This window comes from Stegostoma tigrinum, chromosome 9 (genome assembly GCF_030684315.1).
Source record: "Stegostoma tigrinum isolate sSteTig4 chromosome 9, sSteTig4.hap1, whole genome shotgun sequence".
NCBI lineage: Eukaryota > Metazoa > Chordata > Chondrichthyes > Orectolobiformes > Stegostomatidae > Stegostoma > Stegostoma tigrinum.
The window spans coordinates 54,360,620-54,388,319 of NC_081362.1; the positions used below are offsets into that span (position 1 = coordinate 54,360,620).

Below are 27,700 nucleotides of genomic sequence, written 5' to 3' on the forward strand. Positions count from 1 at the left end.
TATGTAACAAATGTATTACATTTTGATAACATAAGCATATTTATAAATCCAAACCTTATCCTTTTTTTCTATCAAGAGCTAACTATTACAGGACAAGTGTTCCCCCCCCGCTAACATGAAAATCATACATCACAGAATCCCTACAATTTGGGGACAGGCCCTTCGGCGCACTGACCGTCAGAGCATCCCACCCAGATCCATCCCACATAGCTCACCTAATCAATACATTCCTGAACACTACAGGCAATTTATCATGGCCAATCCACCTAGCCTGCACATCTTTGGAGTGTGGGAGGAAACCCACGCAGACACAGGGACAATGTGCCAACTCCAAATAGTTGACCAAAGGTGAACTGAGCCCAGATCCCTGGTGCTGTGAGGCACCAGTGCTAACCACTGAGCCACCATGCCACAGAGCAAGAAATTTATTTTTATCCTTCACATGGCATGAGCATGAGATGGATTATTTAGTGGACATTTCTGCAATACAAACTAAATTACAAAGGGAGTGCTAATCAGTTTTGTTTTGTAATAAATCCACAATTTTATATTTATTCACGAAATCTGCTTTAAGAAACATTTTATTCTAATAGAGAAAACGCACCACTGGCCATATTGGGAACTGGGTAAGATGACTAAATTTGTGTTTTGACCCAGAAAGTGCTGGGACTAAACAGAGAGAGAGTGCACTTTTTCCATCTTGTTCATTGAATAGCAACCTTCAGGATTGAGTACTCTAAGTCTCATTGTATTTGAGAGTGAGCCAGCTCTTGTGTGAATCTTGGGATAAGGACATGTATGAGTTCTACAGTGGAACTCTTGATCATAAATCAGCTTGCCAATATTCATTGCCCAACATCAAACTTAAAATATAGTTATGTTTGAACTACCATCAAATTGCTAGAAGCCATAGTTCCACTCAAAAAAGGGAAAGGTGATATAAAATTGAAAAAGTGTTGACAGCAAGAAACATTTAATGTCTGGAGTCATTCATCATTCTAATCTGGTGTGGACATGTTGGAAGTTAATTTGACTACCTGCTATATCTTACTAAGATAATGTGAAAATACTGCCATTCACCTCAACTGCAGGTAAAGTATGTAACAACCTTGAAGTAAGTGAACGTATTTATCAAAACACACCATTTTTCATGCAACGGGTGCATGAATAGAATGAGCTGCCAGAGGAGGTGGCGAAAGCTGGTACAATTTCAATGTTTAAAAAGCATCTAATTGGGTATATGAATAAGAAGGATTGAGAGGGATATGGGCCAATTACTGGCAAATGGACTACGTCCGATTGGGACGCCTGGTTTGTTTCCAGGCTGTATAACCATTTGCTGAACCCTTTGTCTTTACCTCATCTTCCAGGAACAATCCAGAATTTGCCAACGAGGTGGAACCTCGTTCTACTAGAAACCCCCAAAATAGATCACACAGACCATCCAATATCAACAGATCCAGATCCCCAAATGGTCTAGACCCAACACACCCACACCGGCCCATGTCTGATTTACCTAATTTATTTAATTGGTACAATTTTAATTATTAATTTAGTTAGGTAAAGTAACAACAAATGACAGCCTCTGAACTTGCATCCTAAAGATTACTTAGTAGTTGCTGGAGTAAAAACAGCAGAATTTTCTCCTTCCTCTACATCAACTTCCTACTTGCACCAAATTCCCAACTCTTCATTTATTTCACAAAGCAGTTTGTGCTTTTTCATTCAGTGTAGTATCAAGACCTGTTTACTTTTACAGGTAGTTTATAAATTGCTTCAAGTTGTAATACTAAAGCAGCTTCCTATTACAATAATTATTATTCAGGCAACCACTTTCAACTGAATGACAGATAAGTGAATGCAATTGTAGCAGCTCTTTAGCTGATGCAGCTTGCCAAAAGGTACTCAATCCTGACAGTATTCAGAGACTTCCCTTGTTGCCAAGTGTCCCTGGCTATTTCTGTCGACAAACTGCTTGTTGTTTTATAATGAATTGTATAAAACCATAATAAATCAGGAATCCCAGGGTGGAGCCTGGTTGTAACAGGATTAATCCAGGACCCTGTAAATGGGGGTTCAGACAGGCTGGCAGATGTCAAATGTTCGTGTCTGTGAACAGGATTACATGCAAAAGTGCCATGGAGTACGAGAAACGGCTGCTGAGTTTCCAAGATAATGACACAGGAGAAGAAAGTAGTGAGTTGATGTTGATATCATCAATTTACCACTGCTGGAAGATGGAATTTGGGATTAAGCACAAATATTCTGTAAGACGTGCGCCAATACTTTGTTGTAGATTTATAAAGTTGTCCTATCTGTATATCAAACAATTTTCACCCAATTTATATTATTTAATTGTACACATTAGTCTCCATTGTCTTCTCACATCTGATGGATAATCAAAATAATACAACACTGAGACATCCTTTTATTTGAAGTAACAGTGGAGCATGCTCTTCAACTAATCTACAGTATACTAAATACAAATTCAACATACATCACTGCATTTCTAATTAAACATTTCTTATTCACAATATATTCCTGAGCAGTTAGTTCTAAAACTATTTGACATAGAAACCAAAGATTTTCCTTTCTCCAGCCATATAATTTATCACCCCTAGCACCTAATTATACACCAGTCAGCTGAATAATCAGCTTCCCAGCACATTGCAGGCCTCAACTGTGGGTGTCCTAGAGACACTTGAAGCTACTACCTAGTCAGAAGCCAACAGCTTCTGGGTCCTCGTCAAGGGATCCAACAGTGAACAACAGGTCTTTTATTTCTCTCTGGATTGAGGATTGAAGGGGGATATGGTGGAAAAATTGAAGGTATGCATAGACATTTAGAGGCCACATTTTTTCCCCCGACAGCCTACCTATGTCTCGATTACCCTAGAGATTGGGGTAAATGGCAGCATCCCACCCAAATTTAGCAGGCAGGTCACCTTGATTGTACAATTGGGAATCCAGCCACTTTTCTCTGGAGCCAGGATGGCAATTATCTTAGAAGATATAGGGTTGAAGCTCTCAAGCAGCTTTAAATTGACCACTTAAGGGTTCTTTAGTTGCTGCCAAGTCAAGAAATGTACCTTTGTACCAGCATCTAACTAGATTAAGAGACTAGAAAGGGTGGTATCTCTTCAGGGCTGACTTACACAATTATTTCCCCTTCTTGCCTCTTACAGAGAGGGGAACAATGTATCTTACTCTTCTGTTACTGACCAGATTTTAGTCTGTAATTAAACGGTTAAATCAAGGAAGTTTCAAGAACTGTTAGACCTCTTGGTACTCACAATGGTATTCTTATGGCAGTTGTACACTTAAGATGGAAGGTGCTTCTTCTGTTCATTTAAATTTTTAGTAAACATTCCAGAGTCAACAATAGTAACTGTCCGGTAAGGTTATTACAGCATATGAAAGCTTCTGACACTTTCAAGCCCTAACACAACTGACAACAAGTTTCAGTCTTTTCAAAGCACTGAAAACAGAACAGCAGACAACTGCAAAGGAACAACAAAAATCCACAGGCATTGTATGAATCAAGTTGGCGGCGGGTAAATCTATTTGTTAATTCTATACATGTTTCAAAATCTTTAAAGGTTATACAGTGTAATGAGATATATACCATGGCACAAGTTGCATTGGCCTCATCACTAAGAAGAATTGATACAGTAGCTCGAACTCAGCGAAGCTCAGACTACGTTAAAACCATCAAACCTAAAATTAATAATGATATAGCCAGTGCGAGCTGATGAAAAGACTGTTTAGAAAATTGAAATACAACTTGAATTCTGCCAAGATTTACTAAAAAAAAATTCAAAAACATTTTCTAGAATATGAACAACAAAATTGTAACGAGCTAACAAAACACAAAGTACCTTTTGGCCAGAGCTTCAAAACTTTTGTCAGTTTAAGCTTAATGGGTACGTATGCAGAAGGTTCAGGAATACCCTAGTAATTTGCACAAAAGTTCATCAAAACTTGCTCATGAATGTTTTAAGTATTTGAATAGCAGTTAAAATAGTCATTAAGATACTGAAGTGTGGAAATCGATCTGAAAGGTGCACTTGCATATACAAAATTCAACTTCAAAACATGTATTAGCTTAAAAATATTGATTTTATCAACTGTAGTCATTCACAAACAAGATAAATTTACACCTGTACTGCTACAAAGAATGAAAAGTCAGCAAATAACTTTTCATTAAATCCAAAAGAAATTCAACTTAAATGAGGACAAAATTGGTATCCAATTGGCCATTTGTTATACACCCCATGCAATTTCCTTTTCCTAGAAAGGAACGTATTGGTACTGGACAGCCAGTTTAATACTGCCAAGTTTACCGGTCCCAAAGTTGAGTTACATCCATAAATTATACAAATGTGGTAGTGCAAAAACATAAATGCACTTTTGAGAAAATACTTAAAATATAGAATGACAACAACTTGAATTTAAATTTTAAAATGAAGCTGTTTACTCCAAACTGGAGTGTTCTGAAAATATTTTACAACTAATCGCTCATATGAGAAAATGGTAGCACTGCGTCAGCATAAGTTATAACAGAAATAAATATGTAACAACAAGGTCACAAAATGGTGCATTTTAAGAAGCCATACCAGCAGGTATATGCTGTAAGATGTTCCACAACCAAGTTTAAAAGTAAGAACAACAATTGGTGGAATAGGGAAAGTGTTGTGAGATTCATGGTGCAGAGTGCCTCATTGGGGCAGCAGCATGTTAGAAGACAAGGTGAATTACAGCAAGAAGAGAAAGAGGGTGCTCCTTTTGAATGCTTCTTTACATTTCAATGTGGAAGCAAACGTTGAGACTAAATCAAAATTGAGTATTTGATTTGCACAGTACGAGATCGTCAAATTCATGATAGACTACCATTCTATAAATCATAGCTTTTCTATTCCATCAAATATATTTTCTTTTAAAAATATTTTCATGACAAACAAATTAGCGCATGCCCAGAAGTTGTCGGCTCTTTAGTTGATAATTTTTTTCCATTTCACACAATGTTCTGGCACGGAGATTAGCAGCTTGCAATCTTTTCTTCAGATCCAAATTTTTTGGTTTACATAGGCGTTTTGTTGCATCACTTTCCTTGAAGTGAATGTTTTCTTTACTCCCTCCTGCAAAATGAACTTTCTTCTTCCCTGGAGAGGATCCTGTATCTATATAATCATCTAGCAGAACCAGAAATTTGAAAAGAAATCAGTTTAATGCATATTCTACCCATTACAAATGCCACATTTGAAATAACATGACCTCTTCTGTACACGTTATGTCAACAGAGTCTCAACACTTTTAAAAATAGGGATCAGCCATTTTAGTGGTTTGCATAGAAGTGGGACGCTACTGGATGGAAAAGTACTTCCACTTGGACCACCTTGTCATTTCAGATGGTCCCCCTGCAGAGGCATTCAATCAAAATTGTATATCAGGTCCTAATGACATTACTGAACTAAATCTAGATAGTTAAAAGTACTACCCTGTTCCCATCCCAAGGTGCCGTGCTCATCTGGCTACTTTCAGTCACTTTTTCCCAAATCTTTTTTTGGGCAAGCAGGGCAGTAAATTTAAATCTCCTCCATAAGTTCATTTTCAAGATGTAATCCTCACTTCTGAGGGCCTGATCATGTGCCTATATTCTGTAATGAAGATGTCTACAAGTGTGTTGTAATTAAATTTCCTTGTAACATTAAAAAAGGTTTATTCCACATGTGAGCAAATTACCTGAGCAATCTCAAAACTTGTTACTTGTGAAGTTAGTTTTGCATTTAACAGCTCCTTACACAACCAATAGGTCAGTCTTTCATCAAGGTTTACTGTTTTATTTTCAGTCACATTATCAAGCAATCCATGACAATAAATCATCATGCTTCTGCTGGTAAAAATACTGAAATCATAAACTGCAGCAGTATAATCAGCAAAAGTACAAATAAAAATATGGATTACAATGGGTTAAACATTACGTTTGTTTGATTTGTTGACTGCATTTACAGCTACCGCAACAATTAGGGTAGCATTTCACATGTGGAAATGGCTCAGTGACAGTGCAGTAACAGCCATCCTTTCTGGATTAGGGAATTGGTTCCCTAATACTTTAAAGATAAAATAAGGAATAAATGCAACACCATTGCAAGTAGTAAGGGTGAAGTGGAATTAAATTTAAAACTAAAAAAGCCATTTTTAAAAAAAAATTTGGAAAAAAATCCTGATCAAGACTGCGAGGCATTCAGTTTACGATCTCTTAATGAGATGATAAAATTAAAAATATTTCCTGAATGATTTCCTGAAACATTAAGAAAAAAAACTCTTGCTTAACGTGTGGTCGAAACAACAACCTTGAAGTTATAGAGTTCCATTTTCTATAAACTGAGAACTCCCATGTACTGCCTCTAACTTTACTGTCCAATAACTCTACAATTGATTTTCTACAATATATACAAATTGTAGAATTTTTACATATTGATAGTTGACAAAGGCTTAAGTTTGATGATGCTGCTATTTCAGATAGTGCACCCCCTAACTTTGAAGCCACTGCCAGGGACATTCCAAAAAGGTGACACAGGGCAGCTGAGAAACTGCAAACAATTCAATATTCTGTTCTCCAAAAAGAAAATAAAACACTTGCTTTTCTTTTAAAATAAAGATGGTTATGACTTAAACAAATTTAATTAAGTAATTATTATGAGATTGTGAGATATCTGGGGATAACAATCCCAAAACGTGACAGTAATTTTCCAGAAAACAGCCCTTTTAAATCTGACTGAAACTACCCAGTACTTTAACAATTCAGATGGATAATCTGCAGCTGTTTAAATACTGTTCATCTTCACCGGGTTTACGTGATGGGACAATACAGAGGGCAGTTTCTTCTGTATCTAACTGCTGTTGCAAGGGCAGGAAAGGATTGGTGTAGGCTCAAGAGAAATTCTGGAGTAGCTGCAGGAGAAGACGGTGGTGGGAGCTCAGACCAGTAATAGACCCTGCTGTCACAAATCAGTACTGGTATCAGCCAGAAAAGCATACCAATGACATCAGTGGTGGGAGAAACCACATGCATGACAGTGGACACAACACAAATCGATTGCATACACACGACTGTTCCTGATGTCAATAAATTTAGTACAGCAGATCACAGGAAGTAAAAATACAAGGGTCTTATAATCTATATATATTTAAAATATACAAAACCAAGGGAAAAATGTTGAAAATTCCAATATTCAATTGAAAACTCGAGGAATATCAGATTCATGCACCATTCATATTTATCAAACTCTAGTCAGATTGGAATACTAGGTGCCCATTCCCAATGCCACATACCTAATTGGAGAACTGCTGTCTTCAGTAGTTGCTTTTCCTTCATCAAGGTATAGTTCTTTAATATGCTCTCTGCCCTGTTCACAGGATGATAAAAATTGCATTCTTTATTTAAGCAGAAGCAACTTGATAGGAATTTTTAAACAAAAACCTCAATGAGTTTAAGCAGAAATATTACTTGATAAAACAAACATGACACCAAGGATGCAATATTGAGGTTGAGGGGAAAACAAGAGGTAAAGGAAACGAAACAACATTACCCATTCGAAAGATCCAATACAATTGCTGTTAGTATAGAGTTTAGTTTCAAACCCAAATTATACAATTGCTTTTTAAAACCGTACCATTTCATAACTGCTGATCTCTTTAAAATAAATGTTAAATAAATAACTTCAGTTTCACTTTTAAAAAATATATATTTCAAATATACAAATCTGTATGAACAAGATAACTGATGCAATGATGATTCTAGTTTCTTTGTCAGGGTATTTGGCACAGTGTACCACATTATGGATTTAATCTGCTATGTTTCATAGAAGAGAAGGTGGAGAGGAAATTTGATAGAAGTAATCAAAATTGACGGGTATAAACAAACAGAGAATTGTTCTTATTGACAGACAGGATGAGAAAGAAAGGCATGGGTTTAAGGTGATTAGTGGAATTTCAGATAGCAAATTTCAATTGCATAAGCATTCCATAATTAAAACTCGAGAGAAAAATATAAATGCTTCATTATATCCATAGATCCCCATTTTGATCCACTTACATTAAATTTCAGTCATGACAGTTTCTTGGAGGGTTTTTTTTATTTTTCAGAGGCCATTTTGTGGATTTTGGAGCAATTTTTAGTAATTCACTTATTACCTAATGTAGTCTCTTAGTAACAATACTTGCTATATTTGTGTTGACATATAGGGCATTTGCACTCAGAGTTAGAGGAATTTATCAATATCTCCAATAGTAAACAACTATCCATTAAACCTCGAGCCACGTCATGTAATGAAAACATTAATTCTACAGATAGTATTATAGCTAAATTGGTACAAAACAACAGGTTTAAGTCAACAATAAAGTTTTATTTTAAAAATTTAACTGACACACACTTGTAAAACAAAAATGCATCTCCTTGAAAACACCTTCTACAGATTAGCGAGGTAAAGGCTAATGCAGTTTGAACATATTCATAAAGCTGGAACACTCTAACCAGGCAGTCGCTTTTTTTTTTAAAAACTGCCCCTTACATTTCAATTTCAAATATTTAAATTTCATAATTAACATGCTGTTAGTTACAAATGGATCAACTACATGTTTTCCGAATACTGTAGCTTCTTAACTTATGCAACCTTAACAAGAAATTACACATACATGTGCAAGGAATTAATTAATTCAGTGAATTTTTTACATCTCGGTAAGAGGTTGTGACAAGTTTAAAATCAGTTCTTCCTTCTAAATAGTCTCCTTCACCACGCACCGCCCGCCCACCCACAGCTGTCATCACTCGTCCCTGCTTTATACATCCACCCAGATACCGATTTAGCAATTCCAGACTTAACAAAAGACTCAATACAAGATCCAGCTGAAGGCCAGTCACCATCCCAAACTTCGATAAAAGGCAAGTCACATTCCTGGCCACTCTGTCATTTATGCAACTGCTTGCTACTCCACTATTTTTTTTTAAATTATTCATTTACAGGATGTGGGTGTTGCTGGCTAGGCTGGCATTCATTGCCCCATCCCTAATTGCCCAGGGAACAGTTGAGAGTTAATCACATTACTGAGGGTGTGGAAGACACATGCAGGCCACACCAGGTAAGGAAGGCAGTTTCCTTCCCTTCAGGGCATTACTCAACCAGATGGGCTTTTCCTGACAATCTGTAACAGTTTCATGGTCATCATTGGACTTTTAATTCCTGATTTTTTCATTGGATTTAAATTCCACCATCTATCACGGTGGGATTCAAACCCAAGTTGCAAGAACATTACCTGGGTCTCTGGATTAATTGTTTAGCTCCAATACGAACAGGCCATCAAATCCCCTTGGCAGCATTCAAGAGTTCCTTCAATATAGTGTTTGTTTCGATAAGCAGCAAGTACAGGAGAGAACAAGACTGTGATTCTAGGAACAGCTTGTCACTGTTTCCTTCAATTCACGGTGGTGACCTCCTCCCCCATTGTCATCTAGTGATGGTGTATTGTCCAGGGCAATTTGAAACTTCTGGGTGGTTTCGCCCACCATCCTTGCATATTGTAAGTAATGTGACTGAGAAAATTTATTTCTAAATATGGAGATTTACTGACTATACTACAAATGATTATCCTCAACAGAAATGAAATTCCTCCACCCTCTGTAGCTGTTATAAGTGTTATTCCCAGGAAGATAAATGCACTTCAACAGTGCTCCAAAAGTGGCTTTCCCTAGAAGGCGGACAAAATTGAAATTAAAGTCACTGCCTCAACTCCTGTTTTAAAAGGCCAATATTAAATTGGATATTACCTAGAAAACTTTTCTTCTGCCAGTCTTTCTCGAATGCAAAGTTCCTGCTCACGTTCTGAAAAAAATTAAAATAAAAAACATTGGTAACAATACCAAGAACAATTTTCACATGCATTTTTACTAGTTAACACATCTAAAATCTACTTTTTGTAATACAAGGTCGTTAACTAAAATTGTTTTGTGAAAAGGTGTTGCACAAAGTTCTGCACAAATCAAACATGATGGCAAGTTCAAAGCAATCTTCTTCAGTCTATAAATAACTATTTTGGTGAACATAATGCTCACATATGACAATCTCAACAATGCATCCCCTTTATATTACACACATGAATATAATTCAGATCTTATGACAGAAAAATCAAATTATATAACCAAAGCAAGAAGTGGAACTCAGTCAAGCTAGAAGTTGATGCTGGAGTAATAGGAAAAAGTAGCGCAAAACATGGAATTGTTTGAGAGTAAAGCGTCTTTGTTCACATTTTACCTCCAACAAAAGAAACATCACAAAACAATTTACTTATAACCAACCTGACTAAGTCATTAATATGGTTGTGCGCTTTCAACCAACTGTTGGTTATTTCACAACCGCATAACACTAAACGAGGAAGGAAACCAAAAGAAATAAACCTAAGTTAAATTTGCCATATTCTGCTGTATTTGAATTCAATAAATGTTAAGAGCCAGATCCCAAATCCATCTAAGATACAACAGGAATATAAATTTTAATTCCATTTCAAAAACCATCAGAAAAATCAAGCAAACATAATTACGTTCAAGAAACTCTTCTCTCTTTTTTAATGCCTTCTCCCTGTTCTGAAGCTGTTCCTCTTTAAGTTTCAGCTCAGTTACCATTGGGTCACGGTCCTGAAGATGTTCATTCTCCAAAGATCTTCTCCCTCGTCTTTCAGCTGACATTTTCCGTTGCTCTTCAGCCACCAAATCAGCAATTAAGGTATGCTGCATTAGCTCATCCACAGAAGGCCTTAGATAATCCTAATGATTTTAAAATAATACACTATATGTCAATTACATAAAAATGAGCAATGCTTGTGTGTGACTTGTCCTCTACTGTCTCCAGAAAGAATTTCACTACACTTAGATCTCTGAATCATCACAGATTGTTCACCTTATTTTTAATTTTTTGTAATTATTTCTCTGTTTCATTTAATCAGATTAAAGATCATCCCTTCACTTGTTATTCAGCTGTTGACACCTTACTCATAGGTCTGACACTTTTGATCGCCTGCAAAGACACTCCACTCACGCCATTTGTATGATCTTTTGATCTCTCTGCCTATCAATTCGGTGTGCTTCTTTCTCACCTGACCTGGTGGTGCAGCTGGCTCCAAAAATTTGTGATTTCAAATAAAGCTGTTGCACTATAACTTGGTGTCGTGTGAATTCTGACTTTGACCACACCCAGTCCAACCTCGGCACCTCCACATCCTAAAAATACTACGGACCTGATGGTCCAGCCATTTAATCAATTGGTAACATATAAAAATTTCTGATACCAACAAGGGAACAAAATATTAGGTCCAATATTGGGATTAATGCAGATTTCAAAAGAGATAGATTACACTGATTTTATTAAACAACCACAGAGCCATTTATGGTGCAAAAGAAGTTAATTCAGCCCACTGAGTCTATGCACCACAGAGGGCAGGCGATCAAATAAGCCCAGTCCCTGGATCACATAGCCCTGCAGATTTGTTTTTACTCTAACAGCCCATCCAATTTTCCTTTCAATTGACTGATCACCATTACCATTCACTGCAAGTGTTCTTATCCACTTTACATCTCTCGTGAAAAAGCTCATGTCTATGTTTTCTAATCCTTGTACTATCAGCTGATGGGAATTGTTTATCCTTGTCCACTTTACCCAAACACATCATAATCGCGTACACTTCCATTAAATCTCCTTTGCTCCAAGGAGAATTTGTGCTTGTGACCTAACGAGAGCTTATAAAAGATTCACCATGATTTCAATTCCACATCGCTAACAATGTGTCTACTACTAACATATAATTTAGGCTTCACATTTTTTCTTGATGCAGGGATGGTTTTGTGGCCAATACAGGAGAGTAAATAACATAGAAGATGGAAAGTGAATTAACGAGGTTTAAAGAAAGTGAAAAAAAAATCATTCACATCTGACAAAACAAGAACCTGATACTCACCTTCAGGTTCAACATCGTGCCAAGGAGTTCATTCAGTTCATCAGAATAGCGATAAGGAATTCGTCTGAACTTGCCCTCTCTTATTTTTTCTGCTAAGTCCTTCTGATTGTATGCAGTGAAAGGTGGGCTTGAAAATATAAATTAAAAATGGAGTCAGGTATTTTAAATATTTTTATGCTAAATTCCAAAGAGAAAACATGGTTAGTCTGACCAATAGCAAAGCTTCATCTGGATGTGATTGCAGCAGAATGTAATCAGATATATCAAAGCTCCTTAGACGGCACCTCCCAAAACCATGCCAAATTCAACTCAAAGGACAATGGGAACATCATGACTAGCAAGTTCCTCCAAGCCACTCGCCATCCTGTCCTGGAAAATATATTGCCATGCCTTCAGTGTTATTCAGTCAAAACCCCAAAATTCCCTGAGTAATAGCATTGTGGGTCTACCTACAGTAAATGGACCACAGTGGCTCAAGAAGACAGCTCACCACTATCTTCAAGGGAGCCAGGGAAATGTGATAAATGCTGGCCCAGCAAGCAATGACCACATCCCAAGAGTGAGTTAAAACAAAAAAAAACTTGAAGGATTGCAATTCTATCAAATGTCAAGGCTTTCCAGTTTGAAAATTATTTATAAGTGCAAGCTGAAGAAATGTTTTACATCAATTTGGACCCAATCCCTCTTCTGTACCTACACTGGCCCTAAACCCCACCTCTTCCTCCATTATATTGATGACTATCGGTGCCACCTCATGCTCCGAAGAGGAGCTCGAACAGTTCAGCCACTTCACCAACACCTTCCACCCCAACGTCAAGTTCACCTGGACGTTCTCCAACACATCCCTCACCTACCTGGACCTCTGTGTCTCAATCTCAGGCAACCAACTAGAAACCGATAGCCATTTCAAGCCCCCAACTCCCACAGCTACCTAGAATACACCTCCTCCCACCCACCTTCCTGCAAAAATTCCATCCCCTATTCCCAATTCCTTCACCTCTGCTGCACCTGCTCCCAGGAGGAGGCATTCCACTCCCGTACTTCCTTGTTCCTCCAGGACCACAAACTCCCCACCGCCGCAGTGGTCGAGCACGCCCTCATCCGTGTCTCCAGTATTTCCCGCAATTCATCCCTCACACCCTGTCCCCACAATACCAACCAAAAGAGAATCCCCCTAGTCCTCACATACCACCCCACCAACCTCTGGATACAATGCATCATCCTCCGACACGTCCACCATCTACAATCCGACCCCCACCAAAGACATTTTTCCATCCCCACCGTGGTCTGCCTTCCGGAGAGACCACTCCCTCCAGGATTCCCTTGTCCGCTCCACACTACCCTCCAACCCCACCACACCAAACCACACCCAGTACTTTCCCCTGCAACCGCAGAAAGTGCTACACTTGTCCCCACACCTCTTCCCTCACCCACATTCCAGGCCCCAAGATGACTTTCCACATCAAGCAGATGTTCACCTGCACATCTGCTAATGTGGTAAACTGCATTCGCTGTACCCATTGTGGCTTCCTCTACATTGGGAAAACCAAGCGGAGGCTTGGGAACCACTTTGCAGAACACCTACACTCTGTTTGCAATAAACAACTGCACCTCCCAGCTGCGAACCATCTCAACTCCCCGTTGCATTCCTTAGACGACATGTCCGTCCTGGGCCTCCTGCAATGCCACAACGATGCCACCCGTAGGTTGCAGGAACAGCAACTCATATTCCGCTTGGGAACCCTGCAGCCCAATGGTATCAATGTGGATTTCACAAGCTTCAAAATCTCCCCTCCCCCCATTGCATCCCAAAACCAGCCCAGCTCGACCCCACCTCCCTAACTTGTTCTTCCTCTCACCTATCCCCTCCTCCTACCTCAAGCTGCACCTCCATTTCCTACCTACAAACCTCATCTCGCCCCCCCTTGACCTGTCCGTCCTCCCCAGACTGACCTTATCCCCTCCCTACCTCCCACCTACACTCACCTCTACATGCTCCATCCCTGCCCCTTTAACTTGTCTGTCTCCTCTCCACCTATCTTCTCCTCTATCCATCTTTGAGCCACCTCCCCCTCTCTCCCTATTTCAGAACCCTCTCCCCGTCCCCCTTTTCTGATGAAGGGTCTAGGCCCGAAACATCAGCTTTTATGCTCCTAAGATGCTCCTTGGCCTGCTGTGTTTATCTAGCGCCACACTTTGTTATCTCCAAAAGAGCTGTTGTGTCTTCAGTACTGCAGAATGGTCACTAGATGTCACTGTACCAACATTTGTATCAGTGGCACAATGTAATCACATAACTCATGGTTGCCAAGCACAATAGGATACTTTCCCCTTCAGCCAAAGCCAGAAAAATGTGTAGAAAAATGCACTGATTAGGTGGCAGTACAGTTTCTGCTCAAATTTATTTGCATAAAAACAAACATAAAATCAATGAATGGCCACAAATGGAACAGCTGATGAAATGCATTCGTTTCTTTATTTCTTTCCATTAGGAAGATCTTCCCTTGAATGTGGTTAAGATTGATAGCTGGATGATATCTTATTAATACAGCCAAAAATGAATTTATTACCGTAAATTAGTATTTCAAAAGGTATTCTATCCACCACCCATAAAATAATCCGATTTTAAAATCACATGAAAAATGCCCTAAAAAAACTATACTGATAACTTCTAATAGTTTTATTGGTAGGCACTAATCAGTTTTGTCATGAGTTATATTTTTTGATGTGAAAGAATTTTTAAAATGGTATATTAATGCAGGTCTAAAAAGAATAGCATATTGAAGTGGCTCAGTCAACAGAAATTTGCATTTTTGACCTGGAGGTATAATAACTGAGTACACACATTTATGTTTGAAATTTCCAAATCTTTTATGTTTGTTTGGTCAATTCCACCTGAATTGAACTATTATTATTGGGTGAACACAACGGCATACTAAAAAACGTTTATTTTTTTTAAAAATGCTACCCATCTCAGCTCAGTTGAAATTTAAATGTTTAAAAACACTTCAGAATTGTCATTTTTGATGACTTAAAAATCATAAATTTTCAAATGACATTTCTATCCGTAACTAAAGGGGCCATAAAAAAAACACCATCTCAGACTGAAAAGCACCAAAATCCTAATAAAATTAACCTGAATTAAATTATTTGTAACATAAAAAGATTACAATCCTTAAAGAGATAAATGACTTTTGAAAATAAAATTCAAGTTCTTGTGACTAACTGACAGCAAGATTTCAAATTTTAAAGTTTTTACCACAATAAACTAAAAGCGACAATGACTAACCACTATTTCAACTGTCAACTTGGATCCAAGTGATAAAAGCACCCACTTCCATAACTATTATTTACACTGTCTATTCTCCTGTAGCCTGTCAAAAGCCATCCTCAGCTTTGATGGCTTGCTTCCTTTTAAGCTAAGAGTTACTTTTGAGTCATGGCTAGGTAAAATTTTCAGGACTTGTTTAAATCCTCATAAACTCAGACTCTTCAAGCAGGCTGTGTGTTTCCATCACATTCTGTGTAGAAAGAATAGAGACTGTGTCTCTCTCTCTCTACCTCTTCCCTTTGTTTCTCTCTCAGGGTGAACCTGGTTGTAGAGCTCAGAATAAATTTTTGAAAAATACGTAACCCAATGTCATATTGGTTTGTATTGAACCATTCCCCCTTTAAAGCCCATCTTCAAAGCAATGTAAATCACAGCATCTTGTATCAAGGTAGAAATGCTAGTAGCCACTCCTTAAACCCTCCAATTCCACTCTGTCTTGAAATTAACTAAACACAGTTTTGAGGTATAACAGTTTATGAAACCTGACATTTCTAACGGTTTCCTGTTAGACTTAATACCGAAGTCATCACAGATACCCTTGTCGTTATCCAGAGGTGTAAACATCTTACACCTCCATTTCAGTAAAACAATCTGGGTGTCCCCTCATCTTTAATCCTTAACATCTTTAGCCACCAACTTATTGTCATGCGCAACTGAGAACAGGTCATATGACACTTCAGTTTACCTATTAAATCCAAAACAGAACAATCTTATGAACTTTGTAATAGTAACAAAAGATAACATTTTAAACAAAATTACTAATAGTAAAGGTCAAATGGGAGAGGGAAGTAAAAGCAATTGCCAAGATAGTTTTTCAATTGGCAATAGATGTTACAATGACTGCTTCCACTCCAAATCTTACAGATGATAGAAGGCATCCTTTCTTTACTGTTTTTAAAGGAGACATTGATAGAGATATTCAGCAGCAGAAAACATCCGACACAAAATAGAATATAGCTAGATCCTCTCACACCTCCATCTTCTTCTAACAAAAGATTCATAAAGCAGTAGATCAAACACCTCAAGAAAATGAATGCAGACAACACACCTGAATCTCTGCTGCCTGTTTCCCCAATCACTTTGATCTTTACAAATGATATGAACACAAACAAAATAACAACTTGTACTATGAATGTCTGATGAATGGAATCAGCCAGATTTTTTCCTGATTACTCAGATTTCCAGAATATCCAGCATATCCAAACAACCACCTCAACAACCGATAGTCAGCATGAAAACATTTTTGCTGGTAGCCTCAGAGTTGTATTCAATTCAATTCTAGAATTTTAGACATTCAACAAAAAACAAAAGTGGGCTACATCCCCAGCCCTCGACTTTGCAAAACTTCAGAGAATCAGTCTGCACAAAACATACCATTAAGAAAACCATCCATTTATACCAAAAATTAGAGGGAGAATGCAATAAGAAAATGTAAAGCTTTAAGTGACTTAAAATGCAAGCTCACAATCAGAACAGAAGATGCTGTGATTAGAATGGCCGTAGTATGGTACTTACGAAAGTGCACAAAGTTCATACAGCAGACATCCCAACGACCATATATCAGATTTCTCATTATAGGACATGTGATTAATTTGTTCCTGCAAAATAAATCAGGCAAAATGATTAATGGAAATGTTGTTAGTAATATCATAATTTCAATCCTTTATTTACCCATAATAGTTAGTTACTTCAATGAAAGTTAGATTACACTTCCAAGTAATAACAAACAGTGTGGGACAACTATATCAACATCACCTTGTTCTCAGCTCTACGTCCAGCTTCAACCCGACAGAAACTAAAGTAAGAGATATAGATAGACAGTCTCTATTCTTGCCACACAGAATGTGACAGAAGCACACATTCTGATCGATGAGACCAAGTTTGTGAGGATTTAAATAAATCCTGAAAAGTGTGCCTAGCCTCAAGAATAACTATCAGCTTAATATTGTCAAGTTTTTTGGGGCCTTAAATCTCATTGAGCATGGTGAGATTCGATATTATATTATTTAGTGCAGTATCTGACCCAATGATGCCATTTTGGTACAAAATCCTCCTTCTCTCTAACTTGATCTCTCCAAGATCTCCAACTTTCAGTTTTCCCCATTCTGCACACTGCCCAGCCACCACCAGACAGCATTCATCTGAGAGACTGCCACCATCTCCAGAATGTGCGAGAGCACAACTGAGACATATCACCCAATAATGTACAGCATATGGGCTGCAGCAGTTCAAGAAGGCAGTTCATCACCACCTTCTCAAGGTCAACTAAGGACAGGCAATAAATGCTGGCCACCAGCAACACCCATGTTCTAAGAGTAAATAAAAAGCATAGGTGGTGATACTGCAGCTCAGCAACTTCCATTCCCTTGCAGCAGACTGAGGTCCACTGCTGGTATAACAAAACAGGACACCCACTTAATTTCATAGAACCAGTGACCATTGCTCTCTGCCACACACCATTCCCATCACCCCAATATCTTCAGCAATACTTAGCAGCTTCCCCTTGCTGGCCTATCGGCTGTGACCCATGGTCGGCCATCCCTGTCCTATTTGCCCTGCTCTCCACACCTGGGTGGTTGGGGGAAGGAGAGAGAGATTTTTACCATTGATATTGTATGCACTTCTCTATATTTTAAGAAAAATGTATACTCACTGGAGACATGTAATATGGAGTGCCAACAAATGTTTTGGCAAAACTAGTGTCGTGTTGCAAAATCCTAGCCAAGCCAAAATCACCTAATTTGACATTATGTTGCACATCAAGAAAGACATTTGCAGGTTTGAGATCTCTGTGTAGCACTGTGCGACCATTTTCACTACGTCTGTGACATTCTCGTAAGGCCAGAGCTATCTGAGCAAGGACACGCAGGGCAAAGTCTTCCTCTAAATATCGCCTGTAAGATAAATTAATTTTTATTTAAATGACAAATATTCCTAACAGTATCCAATAAGAAACACAACCTAATGGACAAATTCATAATAGTTCTATGGTTCAGATAAAATAAAATGTGCATCTCTGAAGCTAAACAATATTCGATAAGGATTACAGGTAGTCCTCAGGTTGCAAGCAGATTCCACTTCCAAGTTGATTTGTATGCAAGTCAGAACACAACTCCGAACAATGTAAAGCAGCCATTCATCAGTACAGGAAATGTTTGCATGTCTTTAAAATTACACCCTCCTACGGGATCATGTTCATAAGTACAAGTTTTCACAAGTCATAGACTCCCTATATCTCTATTACCATCTGCAGCACATTAACTGTGGTCATCATAATTATTTAGCATCTGGGAAGCCATATATCCAAGAATGTTACAATCTTTTATTCTTACCATTTTTTTTCCCTCTGTTGTCATTACCCACCTGATGATGAGTCATTCTGTTAGGGTACAATTTCACATGCAGACTTTAATTGCTCACCAACTTCAACAACACTAATTGAATTCAATAATTTGCTTTATCAAACATCAACTGCCGAACTAAACAAGACTAATTATGGTTTGGATGAGGTCTTCAGTAACTAGCAACTTATACACTGAATAGTTTAGAAAATGTACAGTTGTGACATGATGCACTTTTCTACAAAAAAGACTATGGACAACTTGTTCTTTTGTTCAACAAAAATTAAAAACCTGGACCACATGACACCATACTTTGCATCATGTAATTTCTTCATAAAAATCCAAGGTTTGAGGAAGACAGTATTGATAATATGGAATCCTATGCTACTTTCCAAAATTGAGTATTCAAATAATATTGTCCCATTAAAACAAAATTTACCTTTCTCGTATACACTTGTTAATCAGACTGGCCAAGTCGCCTCCTTCACAGAACTCCATTACTATGTACAATGTTGTATTTGTTCTGTCAATAATACGGTCATAATATCGAACAATGTTTGGATGCTTAAGTTCACGAAGCAAGTTCACCTCCGAGACAAGCATCTGTTTCTCTGTCTCAGACATGGATCCATAGTCCATTTCTTTCCAGACCAAAACCTGCAAACATTAATGAAAATGCCCATGAAGATAGATGGCAGTAGTTTGGATTGCAAATATAAGATTGTACATTTCAGTTTTAAAGTTGAAATTTGAAACAAGTTATTAAGTTAAGTTATTCAAGGAATCTTGCCATATGTTAAAGTTGCATATTTACAAGTAATCATCATTAAATATAAAGTTCTGTATCATTTAATTTTTGAAATATAGTACAGGATGCCTTTGAATTGACAACTTATGCCTGAGTCCCACATGGCACGCTGGTCAAAGAACAAAATTGGACTATAGGTTATTTGTTGAATTATATCCAAAATTGGCTTAGTAACAGGAAACAAAAAGGGTAATGGTCAGTGGTTGCTCTTGTCAATGTAAAGACGTTTGATGTGATGTTCTGCTGGACTCGATGTTCGGATCCCTGTTGCTTGTTTTATACATTAACAATTTGGACTTGAACATGAGGGGCACAACTGGGAAATTTTACGAAAACAAAAAAAAACAACTGGCCATGTCGTGGAAAGCTGTAAGCTCCAAAATAATATAGATGGGTTGGCGGTGTGGGGAGGCAAGTGGTAGATGGAGTTCAACTCTAATAAGTATGAGGTAATGGATTTAAGGAGATCAAACACTAAAGGGAGTATACAGAAAAAAGGAATACATTGAGAGGGGTTGACAAAGTGAGAGGTCTCAGCATCCAAGTGTAGGGTCCAGCAAAAATCTCCTACATCTATCAGACTGGACAAAACCCAGGGCTCCTCAAATGTTAAAAAACCCTGAACTCTGTTCAAAATGTACAAATATCACTCACAGGAAGTGGGGATGGCTGTCTGGAATCCAGAAATTCCTATTTACACCTCTTCCCTAAAAGGATCATTAACCGAAACCAGCAACCTAGCCCAAGACAGCTTTTACACATCAGGCTACGGGGTGCAGACAGTATGGGGCCGACAGAGATACATGACATTCAACTTCGATCAAAACCTATTCACACATGCATTAACCTTCAGAAAGCCAATTAACTTCAGAAAATAACATTGGTTTTAAGAAAAACTACAGTTCACACAGGCACAGTCAATATAACCATCAGCCCCAATGTCACCTGAGGAGAGAGCCTTTCTCAACAATAAGCTTCAACGCAAACAGCTTTCCCCACAGGTTTTCACCCCCAACGAGCAGTCTTGGAGCCAAGAACCGTGGAGGCCATACCAGACACAGGCCTGTTCCAAACCAAGAGAACTATCGGCAAAAACCGCAGCAACCAGATGTGCTTCAAAATTGTATTTTGAGTGGTGACAGTGCTTGGGAACCCACCCAGGGTAGGAATTCTGATTAAAGACTCTGTAATTGAAACTGTTGTTTTCTGTGTGTGTCAGTAGCATAGGTTCTAATACTGTAAATCTAGCTAATAGTGTATTTAACAGTACTACCGTTATTTGTATAATTAATTCTGTCAAGTTTCTTGTTTATTGTATTTATCTATTTTTCTTGTATTATACGTACCTTTTGAATTTTAAATAAACGTAAAGATTCTTTTGCCCTGAAATACTTGTCTATTGCCTCTTCATTTCACATTCTCTAAATAAGACCCACGTCCAGACCAATCAGAAATTAACTGATTCCAAACCAGAACCCTACACAAATGCCAAGTCCCTAGAGGTTGCATTACAAGTAGATAGGATTGTAAAGAAGGCATATAGAATGCTCTCCTTCATTGGCAGAAGAACTGAATATAAAAACAGGGATATTACGATGAAACTGTATAAGTCACTGACGGGGCCACAAGTGGAGTATTTTGCAGTTCTGGTCACCACATTGCAAGAGGGGTGTAATTGTTCTGGACAGAGTGCAGAGAAGATTTAGTAGAATGTTGACAGAGCTACAGAATTGTAGCCATGAGGAGAGATTGGAGGGTTTGGGTTATTTTGATACAAACAGAGAAGACTGAAGGGTGACATGATTGAGATATACAAAATTGTGAGGGATAGAAGTAAGAGTAGACAGGAAGAACTTGTTTTCTTTGGCAGAGAATTCAAAAACCAGGGGTCATAGATTCAAGCTAACTGGCAGAAGGATTAGAGGGGACATGAGGAAAAGCTTTTTTTAAAAAAACGGAGGGTGGTGGGTGTCTGGAATTCACTGTCTGAGTTGATAGCGGAGGCGGAGACCCAAAACCTTTGCAAAACAAAGTACCTGGATCTGCACCTTAGGTGCTGCAAGCTGTGGGGCTGCAGACAGTGTGTGGGATGATGGGTTTGCAAAGAGCATCTGAATGTATTTGGGTCAGCATGGACCAGATGGGCTGAATGGCCCTCTTTTCTGCTGTATCATTTCAATGGTTTTACGTTTAATACAGACCTACTTGTGATGTCTATATCTCACTGTTCAATCATCAATTAAAGATCAAGGCTATATTTGTTCCCAAACAAAGTTGGTCCTTCATACACATATGCAGTACAACCCAAAATAACATACCCATTAAACACTATTATAAGAACCAACCTATTTCACCGGTAATGGAAGAGTTTATCAATTTTGCTTCCAAATTCCACCCTGTTCTCACATTCACCTGCTCCAACTCTGACTCTTCCCTTCCTTTTCTCAACATCTGTTTCCATTTCTAGGGAGAAACTCGTCACCAGTATCTGTTAAAAACACACCAACTCCCAGTTATCTTGATTATACATCCTCGCACCCACTTTCTAGGATTCCATTCCATTCATCCAATTTCTCCTTCTCATCTGTTCTGATGATGCCATCTTCCATTGAGGGACCTCAGAAATGTCCACCTTTTCTTAACCAAGGGTTCCCTGCCACCGAGGTTGACAGGGCCATCAACCTTATCCGAACATTTCCTGCACTTCAGCCCTCACCCCTTCTCACCCCTCCCACAGGACAAGGTCCCCCGTTTCTCATTTTCCATCCCACCAACCTCCATACAAACTGCCATTTCCACCACCTTAAGTGGGATGCCACCTACAGACACACATGCCCTTCCTTTGTCAGCATTATTCAGAGACCGCTCCCTTTGGACACCCTAGTCCACATCTCCTCCACTCCTAACTTATCCCCACAGCCTTTCCCATGTGATCACAGAAAGTGCAATGCTTGCCCATTTACCTCCTCACTATCTATGAACCTGCATATACCTTCCACGTGAAGCAGCGATTTACCTGCACCTCATTCAGTATACTCTACTGAATTAGCTGCTCACAATGTAGTGTCCGTAAAGTAGGGGAAACAAAACACTGACTTGGTGATTGCTTTCTCATTCCGCAAAAATGACCTGAGATTCCAGTTGTCTTCCACTACAACCCACTGTGTTCCTATGCCAACACTTCTGTCTCAGGTCTGCTGCAGCAACTCTCAATTCAAGCCACAGGAACAACATTTCATCTTCCATCTACTCAACTTATAACCTTCAGGGCTCAACATTAAACTTAACAATTTCAGAAAAAGATCATCCATGCAGGTTACCCTTAGCCCATAGCCCTAGATCCTTTCTGAACTGCCAACCCATTTTCAAATATTCACACTTCTCGTTTGCTCCTCAGTTTATCATCTGTTTGCCTATCCATTTCTCTCCCTTTACCTGAACTCCATTAGCTACTCATTCCCTCTCCCGCAACCTGCCGAAAGCATAAACACCACCCTTTCCAACCTTTCTTCCGTTCTGACAAAGAGTCACTGGTCTCAAAATATTTATTCTGCTTTCTCTCAATAGACGCTGCCAGGCCGACTGTGTTTATCCAGCACTCTGCTCTTCTTTTTGTCTCACCATATTGGATGCACGTACACATTTAACAACTGCAAACAACTCTTCATTGAACTCTCACTTTTCATAAAATTAAGATCTTCCAAACTCTCCTGTTACAAAAATTCCCCTAACCAAAGGCCTGACGAATCAGAATTCACCCTCCACATGCTGGAAATACGGGCTTGAAATTTTCATGGTTCCTGGAGACAGTTTCATATATAAAAGTGAGTTTCATCCACACGTGATTTTGGTAATGTAGGTGCCTGAAATCCGAAGTGTGAAGATTTGATCTGGTAACAGCAGATATGCACCTTGTGGATTTGTTTGGGAAGCCAAACTATTCTTTTGGCATGTTAAGTTGCTCCTTTAGCTACAATCTTCGGATACCTTTGGAAGGAAGCTTTGTTGTCAGAGTCCATCTTTATTCTGTTATTATCGCTTATTGCGGTTGCGAACAGGCTCCACTCTACTCCATTTGCAGGTCAATTTATAAATCAGAGCACAATGCATTACAATATAAAGTTGTCATTCAGAAGTCCAAGAAATGAGCACGTCAGTCCTTTAAAATTATACTGACATATGGAATCATGTTTCTAAGTATGAGCATTCACAAAAAAATCAGACATTTGTAATCGGGGATAATGGGAACTGCAGGTGCTGGAGAATCCAAGAAAAAAGTGTGGGGCTGGATGAACACAGCAGGCCAAGCAGCATCTTGGGAGCAGAAAACCTGACATTTCGGGCCTGGACCCTTCATCAGAAAAGGGGGGTGAGGAGAGGGTTCTGAAATAAACAGGGAGAGGGGGAGGCGGACTGAAAATAGATAGAGAAGATAGGTGGAGAGGAGAGTATAGGTGGGGAGGGGATAGGTCAGTCCAGGGAGGACGGGCAGGTCAAGGGGGCAGGACGAGTTTAGTAGGTAGGAAATGGAGGTGCGGCTTGAGGTGGGAGGAGGGGATAGGTGACAGGAAGAACAGGTTAGGGAGGTGGGGATGAGCTGGGCTGGTTTTGGATGCAGTGAGGGGAGGGGAAATTTTGAAGCTGGTGAAATCCACATTGATACCATTGGGCTGCAGGGTTCCCAAGTGGAATATGAATTGCTGTTCCCGCAACCTACTGGAGGCATCATTATGGCACTGCAGGAGGCCCAGAATGGGCATGTCATCTAAGGAATGTGAGGGGGAGTTGAAATGGTTCGCGACTGGGAGGTGCAGTTGTTTACTGCGAACCAAGCGTAGGTGTTCTGCAAAGCGGTCCCCAAGCCTCCGGTTGGTTTCCCCAATGTAGAGGAAGCCACAACAGGTACAGCGGATGCAGTATACCACATTGGCAGATGTGCAGGTTAACAGGAGCTTGATGTGGAAAGTCATCTTGGGGCCTGGGATTGGGGGTGAGTGAGGTGGCGTGGGGGCAAGTGTAGCACTTCCCGCGGTTGCAGGGGTAAGTGCCGGGTGTGGTGGGGTTGGACGGTAGTGTGGAGCGGACAAAGGAGTCGCGGAGAGAGTGGTCTCTCTGGAAGGCAGACAAGGGGTGGGGAAAAATGTCTTTGGTGGTGGGGTCGGATTGTAGACGGCAGAAGTGTCGGAGGATGATGCATTGTATCTGGAGGTTGGTGGGGTGGAATGAGAGGACCAGGGAGATTCTCTTCGGGCTGTTATTGCGAGGGCGGGGTGCGGGCAAGACGTTCTCGACCACTGCGGGGGGGGGTGTGGCCCTTCAAGACGGAGGACATCTGGGACGAGCAGGAGTGAAATGCCTCGTCCTGGGAGCAGATGCAGCAGAGGCGAAGGAATTGGAAATAGGGGATGGAATTTTTGCAGGAAGGTGGTGTATTCCAGGTAGCTGTGGGAGTCGGTGGGCATCAGTTTGTAGGTGGTTGCCCACCTGTACTCTGAACAATGCGACCTTCTCTAAAACTATGCTGCTCCCGTTATCTTGTTCCGTGATGCCTTTAATCTCACAATCTCCTTTAATCTTTCCCTGATCTCCCCTTCTGATTCACTTGTCCTTCCTACTTTTCAACATCATAAAATACACTAATTTTCCTCCTCTCTTCCATTTCAAGAGTCAACAGATTTAAAACATTATCTGCACAGTTGATGCCAGAACACCTGAGTTTCTGAAGCACGTCATGTACATGCCAGCTCTTTGAAAGAGCTGATGGGAACTGCAGATGCTGGAGAATAAGCACATCTTTTTTTTGAAAGAGACATGTCACATTGCCAAACATCTTGCTTTAGAAGCAACCTCACACTCAGCATTCCTGATTATTTTATTTTCTTCCTCATGGGCCTCAGAGGTCTTAGCACACCATCACCATGCGTGGACCAAAGCAGCCATATACATGCAACTTAGATGGAACATTACTCATACACTACTTCAACCAATCCAAACATCATTTCCTCAGGTGTTTACCTGATTTTCCCGTGGTATCTATTTATCACAATGATTTTGTGCACTTTCTGCATTTTAACCAAACTAAAGAAACTTCCAATTTGTTACTAAGTTTATGGGTAACAATCTTAAATTCACAGTCCCTAATTTGGGTCTTACTCCAGAAACAGAACATTCCCGACATTTATCCCATCAAACCTTTTAATAATTTTAAGGTCAAGTAACTTACAAAAAGATGTTCAACACAGCAGGCCAGGCAGGATCAAAGGAGCAATAAAGTTGACATTTCAGGTTGGACCCTTCTTCAGAAATGAACCTTGTGGATTTGTTTGGGAAGCCAATCTGTTCTTTTATCTGTTAAGATACTCCTTTAGCTACAATCTTCGGATGCCTTTGGAAGGAAGCTTTATTCTCAGTCAGACTCCCCCATTTCTGAAGAAGGGTCCAGACCCAAAATGTCAACTTTCCTGCTCCTCTGATGCTACCTAGCCTGTTGTGTACCCCCAGCTCCACAGTGTGTTATCTCTGACTGCAGCACCGGCAATTCTTACTATCTCTTCAGCACTGTTCAATCCTTTTTTATGATTTATTATCTAATAGACCAGCATCACCCTTCTTAATCTTGCACCCTTGAAAATTTCAATTTAGCAACAATAGAAACAATGGTTGATGAGGGAAAATGAGCTTCTAACAGGTAATGCAGAGATTATAGGAAGGTAGCAACTTAGAACATCAAATTACTTCGCAAACAAATGGAATTGACGGCAGTCAAATTCTAGGACCTAATAGCCTACATCCTATCGTCTTATAGTGTGTGCAGCAGTGGATCCATTGGTTATAACATTCTGAAATTCTCTGGATGCAGAAAAGGTTCCAATGGAGTGGAAAAATATTAATACAATTCCCTTTTCTTTAACCAAGAGAGGGAAACAGAAAAAGTAAGAAATTACACATCAATTACTAAACCACTTGTCATTGGGGAATTGTCAGAATCCATTACTAAGAAAGTAATAAAAGGACATTTGAAAAATCAAAACCCAATCCATCAGAATCAACATGGTTTTATGAAAAGTAAATCTGGTTTAATTATTTTGTTAGAGTTCTTTGAATCAGTAGAACCAGTCTGGATAATGGGGATCCTGTAAATGTAATACATCTGGATTTCCAGGATTACGTATTTGATACGGAAGGGTTTAGAGGGATATGGGCCAAATGCTGGGAAATGGGACTAGATTAATTTAGGATATCTGTTCAGCATGAATGAGTTGAACTAACGGATCTGTTTCCAATTCAATTACTCTAACAAGGAGACTTGATTGAAACATGCAAGGTTCACAGAGGGGTTGATATGGGGATGTCACTTTTCCTTGTGGGAGAGCCCAGAGCCAGGTAATAATATCAAGGGGTCACCCATTTCTGACAAGGAGAAATTTTCGTCAGAGGGAGACGAATTCTTCACCAGAGGGCGGTCGCAATGGGCCATTAAGTATATTCAAGGCTGAGATGGGTTGTTAATCAGTTAAGGAATCAAAGATTATGTGGAAAAGGCAGGAATGTGGGATTGAGGATTCCATAATCGCCTTGGATGGCAGAACAGACTCGATGGGATGAATGACCTATTTCTGCTCCCACGAATAACAGAAACCGAATAGTGAAATTAGGTGTCCTTAACTAGTCAGGGCATGCGATGAGATCAGAGGGAAGATCATTTGATGAGACCTCTAGCATTGGGGTGCGGGGAGGTGGGGATCAGAATCTGCAGCTGCCCTGCGCCTCTCGGTCGAACCTGTGTAAACTGAAACCATTCCAGTGTGTTTTCAAATTTGCTCTGGCACCCTACAAAACAGCTCGCGCCAATGAGATGAACAAAACGCAGTTGAAATGCTCGTGTTTATTTAGATGGGAGCTCACCTTTCCGTCCGACTTCCGTCTGATCTTCTGACACCTGCCGTAAGAACCGGAGCCGATGCTTTCCAGCAGCTCATAATCTTCCAGGCGGGACGGCATTTTTTCAATACGAAGCGAGCGATAACGAGCATCGATGTACGGGATGGAGTTGAGTGAACAGTGCAGACTCAGCCACTGACACACTCACGTCCCTGTCTCGACGCGTGAAACAGCGTGTGTGTGACTGAGTGAGTGTGAGCGAGACCCTTCGGGCTGGGGTCGAGGAGGTTTCCCACCGGTCCCTGCCGGAAACGCGCTCAACCGACAAGAAGG

General features: G+C 39.6%; 1 protein-coding gene across 1 annotated transcript; it reads right to left on the reverse strand.

Moving 5' to 3' along the window:
• Window positions 1–4,100: 4,100 nt before the first annotated feature.
• Window positions 4,101–27,700, reverse strand: nek2 (NIMA-related kinase 2). The gene is made up of 9 exons (XM_048536702.1): window positions 27,392–27,700; window positions 19,118–19,335; window positions 17,991–18,231; window positions 16,853–16,935; window positions 12,007–12,133; window positions 10,597–10,819; window positions 9,827–9,881; window positions 7,336–7,409; window positions 4,101–5,192 (listed from the first exon to the last, which is right to left on the reverse strand). Exons 1-9 carry the CDS (start codon window positions 27,485–27,487, stop codon window positions 4,963–4,965), a joined length of 1,347 nt encoding a protein of 448 aa, XP_048392659.1. The 5' UTR covers window positions 27,488–27,700; the 3' UTR covers window positions 4,101–4,962.

What these genes read in the sequence shown, in the direction of transcription:
- nek2 (XM_048536702.1), bottom strand. Translation starts at nt 27,487, where the DNA reads ATGCCGTCCCGCCTGGAAGATTATGAGCTGCTGGAAAGCATCGGCTCC. An exon ending in GCACGATGTTGAACCTGAAG is followed by an intron (nt 10,820 to 12,006) that starts GTGAGTATCAGG and finishes TAAAATCATTAG; the next exon opens with GATTATCTAAGGCCTTCTGT. An exon ending in GACAGCAGTTCTCCAATTAG is followed by an intron (nt 5,193 to 7,335) that starts GTATGTGGCATT and finishes TGGTTCTGCTAG; the next exon opens with ATGATTATATAGATACAGGA.